The sequence below is a fragment of the Motacilla alba genome, chromosome 3 (genome assembly GCF_015832195.1).
Source record: "Motacilla alba alba isolate MOTALB_02 chromosome 3, Motacilla_alba_V1.0_pri, whole genome shotgun sequence".
Taxonomy (NCBI): Eukaryota; Metazoa; Chordata; class Aves; order Passeriformes; family Motacillidae; genus Motacilla; species Motacilla alba.
Genome location: NC_052018.1, coordinates 52,230,207 through 52,242,387, shown reverse-complemented (window position 1 = coordinate 52,242,387; position 12,181 = coordinate 52,230,207). Strand labels below are relative to the sequence as shown.

At 40.1% G+C, this 12,181-nt stretch overlaps 1 protein-coding gene across 1 annotated transcript in view; it reads right to left on the bottom strand.

Annotated features, from left to right (window-relative positions):
* RNF217 (ring finger protein 217) overlaps positions 1-12,181 on the bottom strand; it is a 54,314-nt gene that overhangs the window by 16,010 nt on the left and 26,123 nt on the right. The window contains exon 2 of the mRNA XM_038131487.1: positions 6,038-6,271. Within this exon, the coding sequence (XP_037987415.1) occupies positions 6,038-6,271 (234 nt within the window). The remainder of the gene's footprint in view (positions 1-6,037; positions 6,272-12,181) is intronic.

Genomic DNA, 12,181 nt, shown 5'->3' with positions numbered 1-12,181 from the left:
GCGTCAAGGCAAGCTGAGCCTGTGCCAAACAGCCCACTGCCACAGACCACACCTAATGGCAAAACCCACAAGCCATACTCAAACTGAGAAAGGATCTATTCTTTCCACTCCCTCAGTTTTAAATCATGGTGTCAAACAGGTACCATCGTCATCACGTCTTCTTCCACAGCCTGCTTATTTTTTTTATGAAAAGCCAAGGCAGCTGCTGTGTTTGCAGGAGTAATAAACAGAGGCACATTGCAGTTGCTTATCTGACCAAAGACAGGCCTCCAACCTAGATCATGACTAAGGACAGCATGAACTAGAAGACACCTTACACTCAGGCACATCAGGCTCCTGCAACACATTCACTTCTGCTGTGTTCAGCAGCAAAACATCTCAGCCGCTCAAGTGACTGCTGAGCCTTGTCCACCATCTCCAGCTGCAGTCCATGTCTGGCACTGCCCTGGCTTTGTACCCAGCTGATGGGTGGGACTGAGGAATTCAACCAGCCAAACCAAGCATTTTTGGTTATATCTGTGTCCAGACTTGGTTCACCAGCAAACCACAGAAGCATCTGTGCTGACCATGTGTGGTGTGGGGATGCTTCTCAGGAAACTACATCCTAGAGCGTAGTCACATGTGAAGACCCTAAAACATATTTCTCAAGTTCTCACTCCCACCAGGTGCTGTGCCCTCCTGTTGAGTCATGGCAACTGGTGTTATGCTTCCTCGACTACAATTAAGAGTCCAAAGTAGGTGCTCTGATCTCCCTTACATATTTTGCTGGGGCTAGCCAAAATTATTTACACATGCAATGACTACATCTTGTTTAAAGAGAAACAACACATTAGCACTGAAACATGTAGATTACAAACATTGTTAGTTTTTACCTGAAAATTTGTCCAAGGCCATTATGAAGTATATAACAAAAGCAACACAAAGCAGTGCCCTTTCTCAAAATCTAATGAGCCAGTGGCCAATATGCTGAATCAACAAAAATATACTAACTTGCATCTCTGCTTCCCAGATGAATTCTCCTAATAAAACCAGCTTAACAAAAAGGAACTTTTCTGCTCTGAGGAACATAAACAATGATACATATATATTTCTACTAACCAAACCAACACAGAGCACTGAAAAATGTTTACACAATACATTAAAATCCAATATGCACAAGAAAGTGCATAACCGTAACCCTAACCCATCCTAACCCATATCTCTCTGTCTTTCTTTTTTCCTTTTTGTCCCCCACTCCATCCCTGCATTGAATTTATGTCTTTCAACAACACAAGTCAGGGTCCTACTGCTGGGAAGACAGATTATAACAAGCATCATATTGAAGGGCTCAGTATTTGTTATGCCTCAGCCAAGATGGAGCCTGCAGCCACAAGTCAATGTTCTACAACCTGAAAACTTTTCAGTTTTCAGTTGCAGTATTCAGACATTTGAGATAGAACACAGTTGTTAACAAGTACAAACCCAAATCAACAGGTCAGGAAGTTAAAGCTTCTTCCTTAAAAAAAAGGCAACATAATTTAAACCACAAGTTCTGTGGGTTGGTTTTTTGTTTAGTTTGTTTTTTGATGAATATCTGACAAGTTAATTGCATACTCTATCTTTCTATTATAGCATGCACATAAGCAAAAGCAATGCAGCAGCCACCAGGATATGTATTTAAACTTACACACACACACACACTGACATCAGGTGTTTCCAAATACATTAATCAGAAAGTACTGAAATACAGGATGAGGCTATAACCACAGGAACTCAAAATAACATTTCCTACCACAAATGGCCCTAACTGAACTAGTGAGAACTCTATGTTTCATTACCAGTTTCCTCTTCCACCTGTCACCCTGACAGCACCTTCCTCAAAACTGAACTTGTAGATAGTTTTTATATTTTGAATGGGCCTTTTCACTTCTCTGTGGGTTCAATGCCTCCTGAGTAACTGAAGCAAGCCAAGAAAACTATGTGCTTAAAGTACTTATGAACCTTATTTTTCTTGGAACTAGTAGCTGCAAAAAAAAACCCCTAAAACCATTCAAACTTGGATGCAACGTGATGCCCCTGTTCTTAAGAAACAAACAGAAGAGGGCAATTAAAGCCCTGTCAATTCTTTGACATTCTTATTCCACTTTTTCTCTGCTTTTCTGAAAGGAAAGTCAAGTGTTATTTGATTCATGCTTCAGTAGTTATGTATGAAATCACCATAGCAAGGATGCAGAAATGCCAGCTACATATGATTTTAAACCAGTAAAATATATTGTAGTCCAGCAAAGCAGACAAACTGTATCTGCAAAACAAAACATTAACCTTATGTTTTTTCAAATACGTTTTTTCTCACACAAACATTTTCCCACTTATTTTATGATTTATATTTCTGCTGATTAAAAATGAGAGAATGGATATATACACAAACTTCTATGCCACCTGGAGATCAGCCTCCCTTGAAAGAAAAAAGATTACACAATTTTGTGTTCTAACTCTTTTGGTTCTCAGCTTTCTAAAACACTGACCTTTGAGGCTAACATTTTTCATTTTCTTAGCAAGCCTCTTTATTGCAAGCTACTTTATCTACCAGTTTCCTCGCCTCACAGGAAAAGACTTTTCAAAACTGATAGATAATTTCAACACAAAACACAAGGCAATGTGACCTGATGATAGCAAAATTGACTGCTCATAAAAATATTCCTATAACCTGAAGGTACAAAGAGCTTAGTGGGATTTTCTGCTGCTTGGTGGAACAGTAGTTATATAACAGGATGGCCAAATTAATCGTGCAATTAACTGATTACATGAATTACAGTCTCTAGCTGCATACACTGTCACTTTATTTGAAAATAAATATGGGCTCCAGTCAAAACATCTTCCTTCTCCTCATCATCAACCCATCCCCTCTCTTGAAACAGCTGAAAATAAGCAACAACAAAACAAATTTTGTACCCCATTAGGGCTGATCTTTGATCCAGCTCCCAGTGTGACACCAAAACATCAACATAAACAAAAGCAGGCTGGCAGGAATGAACTGCTGAGATAAGGAGGGAGAGCACAGCAAAATCACCACATCAGCAGCAGCTGAGGCTCAAGGCAGACTGAAGCCATGTATAGCCATGAAGATATCTGCCACTTAAAGTTAAAATCTGATCTGAAAGTGGGGAGCTAACAGATCAAAGCATCTCTGCTGGTACAAATTCCTGCTAGTTCTAGAACAACTTTCAGAAACTCTTCAGTAGTTCAAAAAAAAAGACAGTTTGTGTAACAACTGCATTGAAAAAACATTTACATTTGGAAACCCAAGCACTCAAGTCCTCCTTTTATGTGATGTGTATCTCTTGACAGAAGTGAATAAGAAAACTTCATTATGAATCTCACAGAGCAGAGTATTGCTTCTCCATGGCAAGTGGCAGGTCAAAAAACTAACTCCAACAGGCAAAAGCCAGAGCTTCCTCACAAAACAAGTCTTCTTACTCATTCTTGTGAAACCTTTACCTGTTCCATGCACAGGAACTCAACCAGCAATTTTTCAATTTTTGCCCATTTCCATTCTCTTTTGCATAACAGCTCTGAACAAAGGTTTGTTAGGGTCTTGTCTGCAACCACATTATACTCTCAATTAAGGACAAATGAGAGAGGGCAAGGAAATTTTCAGAGTTAATGTTGGATCCATATGTAATAAAAATATTTCATATAGAAAATTAAATAGTTCTCTTGCTGTTCTGTGCGGCCCTAAGTGGCACCAATAGTAGAATAAAGGTTTGGATAAGCAAGTTCTCCTTTTCTTCCCCTCCTCCTTCCTCAACATACATGTTAACTTTCTAGGCTTAGTACACCAAGACTTGAATCTCAGCCAATCAAACTGCTGGACCTAGATCAGCTTAGCTGACACAAATCAGCTATAATAAGAAAAAACGAATTTATAACTTTGCTGCCTCTTTAAATTTCCATGCTACTTATAATTTTAAATACTGTATAAAATCTAAGAAATGGCATTAACATTTTTAAAGCATCAGTTCAAATAAAGTCTTGGATTTTAGAGTGCTTTCCCCTTGCAGTTATAAAAGAGTGGCTGTGCTGTGATCCTACCAGTAGGCTTGTGCATACATGTTCCCCACACGACTCAGCTCTCTTGAAGCCAACACTTGCAGTGCTTGTGCTGAATTCACCTGGTGCAACTGCTGTTTATATTACTTGCATATGAATAGGGCAGCCTCAAAAGCCTCCAGTCAGATGTCTCCTATGCTAGACACAAAAGAAAATGCGTCTTCACCTCCAAACAGCCTAAAATACAAGACACAATGTGTACATGTAATCACATGAGAACCTAAGAAAACAGGTAATATTGGTCCACAGCTATGTGTGTATGTAAATTGCTCACATATACTCCATGTTATATACAGTCCTCTTTTTAAACCTTCTCCCTGCAACAAAACTTCTCCTTGTGCTAAGATTAAAACAAATTACTAAAACTGCACCTACATTAGAAAACACTTGAGGTTCAAGGAGTATGCTGAAGCCCTGCGGACCACAACCATCCATACTGCTTGCCAGCATTTTCCAAATTAGATTTCTGACTAGCATCAACTAGACATTCTCGCACACAACACCAGGGCTCCGCTCAAAGGATACATTTTGCCAAGACTGTTGCCAGGAGATTTCAGCTCTGCAGATCACAGGTACACACACTGAACCACCACATGACGAGTGAACTGCTCCTGGCTTGCACTATGCATCACACAGTCTCCCATTCTTTCCCACTGTGGTTTGTAGGGCAGTTGGGAACATTTTAACTGTAGCATTTTAACTCATAAAAGAGCACTGGTTACGCTCTGAGGAATGTTCTCAGATCTGGCAGGCCTGTGATACAACAGCTGCACCACCAATGACCCACACTTGTGGGACACTAACAGCCTCTGACACCTTAAGAGAAGAGGCTGCCAAAGCATTACAAGCTCTATCTACCCTGAGTTACATCTGACGTGTGCTGATGATGAAGCAGATGGGTGAAGGAGAATAGCTTTGGGCAGAAGGAATTTTACTTGCAATTTCAGATTTTTTTCACCTCAATGTAAGGTGACAAAAATTTGAAAACACTGAGTCCAACAGAATGTGGCATGTAATTCATGCTCTACACAGATATGCATAAATAGCTCATAACTTAGAATTAGCTTTAGCAACTTTTCAACTCCAATGAATACACAACCTTCCACCTTTTAATCTTCATACTGGGCTGAATCTTACGCTGTGTAATTAGGGCTATCTAAACAGTCATCTGAACTCCTACTGAGGAGAACTGGTTTGTCCAGGAAAGGCCAGCTCAATCATGAAATTAACCACAACAAATCTAATAACCGGATGGAAAACTATCACAGTGCTGCAGACTACTCTTGTCTTCTGGAACTCAGATGGACTTTCAGCACCTCAAAGCTTATTCCAAATTCTTGCTTTTTATCTTAGATTAAAATCACAGTATAAGCAACTCTTCTATGAAAAGAAATGCTGTAGAAATGGTTTTCCCCCCGCTCTATTTCTCCAAATTCTGCATTGTGAATGACGAGACTACAGTAATGTATAACCTCTGATAAGGGAGTGAAGAAATCAGAATCAACAAGTAGGACAGACAACAGCTCTATTACTAAGGAAGAAGCAAAGCCAACAGCCTAACATCACAGATGCCCAGAATTCACACACCCGGAGACTTAGAAGTTGTGCATCAAAAATTATCTGTGCTAGTGTTAACTCCCCATTCCCAGCCTCTTCTGACTGTGATCATATTGTTTGCACGTCAGAAAGAAAACACCCCTTAAATTAAAATGTATGTCAGGACAAAATTATGCCACCTACCAAAAAAAAAAATACAGGCTGAAGAGTTCAGCTGCCTGAACTGTTAAAAGTCAGTTAAGTACTTAATCAGTGATGTACTACAGGTTCACATTCCTAATCACAGCTTGCACACAGCTCCAGTGAAACAAAAAAGTTCATTTAATGCTCACCAAATGCTGTCCTACTTTTGCAGTGCCATCTAACCCACAGCCCCGGCAAGCATGCTCACTTTATATTTGTTCTCCAATTTGGCAGGGGTAGGAATGTGGCCTCTCCTCCGGAAGGTTGTAAAGTGCTTGCACTGAGGGCATGGCTTGGTGCTGGAGTCAATGCGGCTGAGTTCCAGGAAGTATTTATACTTGATGATGTCGTCATGGGGCAGGTTATAGAGGACAGTTGTTTCATCCAGGTGTTCGCTGCACTCTGTGATGGGGCATTTTATATCCGCTTGTCCCAGCTGCACCTACAAATGAACAACAAAAAAAGAGCTGCATGACCTTTTGCCTGGAAAAGTTAAGGACTGGTGAATTTTGTGAGGAAAATAAACTTCCAATACTGTAACAATTCAGAGACTACCCAGCATACCGTCTTCAAATTATTTAATTTGTGCTTGGTGGAGTTACACCAAGCCCACTGCAATTTTTTGCAGAGAGCATTTTCAAATCCAAACAGAAAAGCTAATTACCCTGACAAGTGCAATTATTAAACATATTCTCTCAGTGTATGTACCATGGCTACATACACCACAAAACCAAACACAAGTCTTTAACAATGTCCACTCCATACTTTGGGTGTAATGGTGAGTGCACCACAGTCATGGCTCACAAAGGCTGTGAGAAAGGAGACAATGGAAACATTTGCATACTGTTTCACTGCAAAACGACCTGGGAATCACAACACAAAGAAATTAAAAAGTCAATTTAGGATCAGCAGCTCTGACTCCAGAACCCTGAGCTGGTTCCTGTTCAGTACACTCAGTGCCTCTGCAGTGTGCTTTCAAGAAGCTCCTTACATGCCATACTGCACATGCAGAAAGTTTTAGTTGAGCTTGGGGCTGATCAAGATAATACATTTCCCCAGAACTCATGAGTTGAAAATTTTAAAAAACATGCGCCCCAACAACAACATTAAAAAACCTTAATAAAAACCAAACTAAAACCAGACAAACAAACAAGCTTGAGGTTAACAAGGCAGAAACTGTTGCTGATCTAATGAGTCCTGATGGTCCCAAGCTGATCCATATGTTCAGATATCCACAACGTGTTTCTAGAGCTCCTGGATCTGAGGACCGTGCTGGATCCAGATCTGCACCCTTCACGCTTGGAAGGCTTTAACTGCTGGGACTCCACGCCAAAACAGCAGATCCTACTTGGTCTGGGAGCACCACAGTTGCATTTGCTTGGCAGTGAGCCCAAGTTAATAAGCCCTGCTGGATCTTGAGAGTCTGCAATGCCCCAGCTAGAGCATGTTTGTGTCTGCCCCAAGTGATCTCGAACAAGTGAGTTCTGACTGCACAAGTGCAGCTGACCACCAATTCAACTCCTTCCTTATTGAGTATCTCCATGAAGAGACAAAGGGTGCAACCAGCACCTTTTTCCAGGAATTACTATTAGAAGGTTGGCAAGTTTGATTTCTCCACATTCTTTAACATCCTCAATTAGAGAAACCTGCCGAACAACACACTGAATAAGACAGAAACACCTCAGATTTGGATGCAGATCTCATTGCTGCATAGTGGTACCAGAAGACACAAGGACTTCACTAATGCAGTATTTAAGCTAAAAAGGAGGGCAAAATCCTAAAATAGCAACACAACACAACCCTGTAATTGTTGCTTCAGCAATTGAGCCACATGAACTCTACTGAATGATAATTCAGTCAGGAATCAGAGGATTATAAGAGTCATACCAACATGGTATCAAACCCAAGGTTTATAGTGACTTTAAAAAAATCCTACTGCACCACCTCTGTTCTCTCAGCAACATAGCTAAAACTCAGGAGGGCAAAGAGATTAGGTACATGTTAGAGATAGAAATTCAGGGTGTGGATGGTGGCAGCAAGTCTCAGACCAGGGCAATGTGGAGAACACCTCAGCAAGCCTTGGTGCCCAGAGCAGCCTTGGGTCATGGCACAGGTAGGTCAGGACAGAGGCAAATGTGTCGGTAGTACGGAGGAGAGGCAGCTCCCCAGTAATACACCCATTCTTAGGAGGGAAATTCCCCACATTTCATTTCCAGCTCTAAAAGGTGAGCAGAGCTCTGCCACATGCAAACAATGCCAGGCTCAGTTTGGCTTTTACACAGATGAGTACAGGAGGAGTATATACTCAAAGACATTAAAAAAAAACAACAAAAAAATCTCCCAAACCTCACATACTACATGCTGAGGTATGCCAGCATTTTATACCTGTAGGACACTGATTCACCTGTAGCATCATGTAAAACTGAAACCAAACATATGGACCACTGGATTGTTCTCAGAAGAATCACCTGTACTATCAGTAACAGCATTATATGCTGAACACAAGCATGCTGAACTAAGAGAATAATTTGCTACAGAAACATAAAAAGCTATTGAGCTAGGATATCAGCTTTTGTTTAGACAAATATAGGTACACTTTAGAATCGAAGAGTCAAATTAATCCCATCTATGACTACATAATTTAAAAAAAAAAAGTTAAAAAGTTAAGCATTAGGGAGGTATTAAAACAACCATATCATTTTGCCAGGAGTAAACTAAGATACAATAGAGTAGCACTACAAAATGAGAAGATGCATTGTATCTGACAGTACTAAGGCATTGCTTATATTAAATGCTAGTTAGAACAAACCTGCATTTATAAAACCAAGGAATACAAAGCTCAACATTTTCTGTACTTCATGCCCACACAGAATATGATTAATATATGTGGTAAGAGTCAGGTGTGGTTTCAGTGTTTATTTTGAAAATATGTTTTACACCCACTTGAAATAAATAATTTTTAACCTCTGTAATAGTTTCAGCTTTTCAAGTTTGGCAAAGACTGAGCTTTTTCCTGTGTTTTGAATGGGACTGAAGTGAACAGAGCTGGCTTGCTTATTAGCAGTAACTTCAATGGAGCCTTGTCCTACCAAAACAGTTCATCTTTGTGCACTAACATCAGCAATTGATGGAAGTATAGCTTTAGAGGTAGCCTGTCAGGCTACCTGCTGCCATGGACTCAGGACATGCTACAGAATGAGAAAGGAAAAACAAAATAAAACAATCTCTTATGACACTGGTACAAATAACTAGTTTTATTATTTTCCTTCATTTTCTTTTTGTTTTGCAGAGCCTTATCCCTTCAATATCAGCTTCTCACAATGTAAAACCCCCAAGTTTTAAGAAAACCACTGTGTATTAAGAACATTAGAACCCTCAGTATACAGAACAGCATGGTATACTTTCACAGCATGAGGAAGGACTCATATGTCTGAGAGCAGCTGAGCTGCAGCAGTGTTAAATGTCAGGCAGCATCCAGCTCTTATACTCAGTTGTGCTTCACTTCTGTAAAGCATTTCAGAAGGGGATACTCTGCTTACAATTCAGAAGGAGCAGGCTCTAGCTCCTTTCATCCTACAAAAAAGTAACATTTAAATTATCAGGAGAACAGTATGCACCTCCTCCTGCCAATTCCTGATATTTTCTTTTAGAAGCGTTTTTATTGGCGGGTGGTAGGGAGGAGAAAGAGCAGTGGGAAGAGAGACAGGACACACACATGGACTCTACACTGATTTACTTACTGCCCAAGAAAGCAATGATACCACCAATAGAAACAGAAACAGATGGCATGATATTTTAAGGCAGAAGATAATTTCCACATCCTGAGCCTTCTTTTAAAGGAAATCTTTAAGATTTTGCACAGAAAGCAAATTCAAACTAGACCAGAAAGCACTGATTTATACCTGCCATTTGGCCTGCCCCAGGCTGGATGTAATATGACATCTGCAGGCTGTACCTGCGCTGCTGTATTGCAGCTATATTCCTTAAATAGGAGGCCATTCTATTTTATAACATATATCTACAAACAAGCATTTTCTAACTGAAACTTCACTCTTAGTTCAGAGATAGACGTGCTTAATTGCTCTTACTTTTTAAAGCTGAAAGTGAACATGGCTATGCCAAATACACACTTCTGTAGATAAATTGAACTTCTACCAGTGCGCCGCTTTGTTCCCTGTAAATTACCAAGGAAGTTATGCATTAAAAAAAATTATTCTGGAAATGCGCAGATGCAAGGGAAGGGACAGTCTAGTCTAGAGGACTTTCACACTCTAGGTAAAGAAACAGCTGGATTAAAATTCCCTTTACTCATAAGAAAAATTCTATTCCTTTCATTTTCATTGGTAAGTTACAAAGCAGTGAAGAATTACTTGTACATTTGGAAAGTATGTCGTTATCAATTTATTTTCTTTAAAAAAACAGTAGTAGTTTGCGGAAAAAACTTGAAGGAATCACTACGATTCAGAACTCCACAGTGGCAGGTGCTAACCAAATGAAATCCAAGTAGACATGATTCAAGAAGTGCAAACCAAAGACAGTTAAAACTTTTACTACACATTTTGCATCTGTCTTTAAGGGATTTCTGTGTTTTTAGTACTGACTTCATCAGTCTGGATCCCTGATTTGTGCCAGTGATATCCTGGCATTCTCCATCAAAATTCTTTAAAAATAATCCTGTGAAATACATTCTCTTTTTCAGTTCATTCATCCTCCCTCCTTATTCTCAAACAGTACAGATCCCCAGTGGTGCTTCAAGACAAGCAAGAACAAACAGCTAGAACTTAGAGTAATTAGATCAGCAGCTACTTGGGTTGCGTCACTACCAAACAGTAAAACCATCCTCTGTTTGGTGTGTGTCACCTCCTCCACAGAACATTTTCACACAACTTCTTGCCTGTTGTTCATTACTTCACAAACCATACTCTGTAGGGTGTTTCACTTTTACTCCCTCTTTAACTCGTTTCTCAACAGACTTGCAATAAATTACTTCCTGAATGTCTGTCTCATTCAGTTGCTCCACCATCTTCTCTGACAACCATCTGGAACATCACTCAAGAGTCATCACTCCTCTCCTCAGGAGGGAAAGGCTTCACTAGCCTTCATCAGTGCATGTATCACTGTCCTCAAAAGGATCCAGAAGGCATTCAAAATAACATATTTGATCAGTCATTAAGGTCATACAAAGGCTATTTACTATTAATAAAAGTTGAACCAGAGTCTTTTCTATTGTGTCTTCAGCTCAGGTTCGTGACGATGCTCCCCTTCACATGTCCCCTGGAGTCTTTGTTCTCCTTTCACAAGTACCGCACTTGCAGATGCAGCCATGACAGTGACACAGCGATTCCTGCTCCATGTAACATTCAGAGTCACTAAGGCCCAAACACCGCAGGCTTAAGCAGACACCACCTCTTCTAGTTTTGACAACAATTTGTTCTCAATGAGTTTTGCATTAATTACTACAATGTCAACACTAAAAGAGACACAAAAAGAAGCAAAGTCTCAGGACCTTTGAAGTGCTTGCCAGTCCCTCATCCTTCAGGTGAAAGGCACTCAAAAGCAAGAAGCTGGGAGAGAATCTAAGTGTACGTAACTGCATCCAATCACCACCAGCACATCAAAGATTTGACCTTTCTGCTCCAAAAGCAAGTCTTCTGAATGCTTTACAAAGCATATTTAAACACAGCATCAACTTTAATTCTCAAAGGTCATCTAGTTTGCAACTTCAGCCAGAAGCCAAGATTCCAGCTTCATTCATAACTCTGAGGACCACTGTCAGGAGCACACTTACACACATCCATGTCCCCAGGAGCACTGTGGAATGGTGCAGCTACACACCAGCGAGGGTCACAGCCAGCACCACCTGTGTGGGAAGAGACCAGAGTGGCTTTAGCCCCAGAAACGACCCAAAATTTTAATTGGCAAGACTGTCCTAGGCTGCCTGGAGCAAAACCCCACACCATTTCGTTTGTTTCCCATTCAAACTTCTTTTTGACTTCACAGTCACATCTACGACTCTCCTAAAACAACTTTGAGGATAAACTAGAACGATATTCTTCAAAATGCACCTAAAGGCCACTAAACCTATTTCTTAAATGCCTCTTAATTTGCTTTCTTATTTGATGACATGGTGACACATAGTTCTATTCCTTTTTTCTTCCACAGAACTTGACATTACCTGCTCACATGGATCTGATATCAACAGAAACATTCAGATTTTACTTGTCTTCACCACACAGGAATAGGATTTACAGAAAATTACTTATACAGAAACAAACTAATACTGAAATTCTCCTTTGCAAGAAGTGAACAATTATCAACATGGAGAGCTCTCCCTTTTTGTCTTTTCATCTCC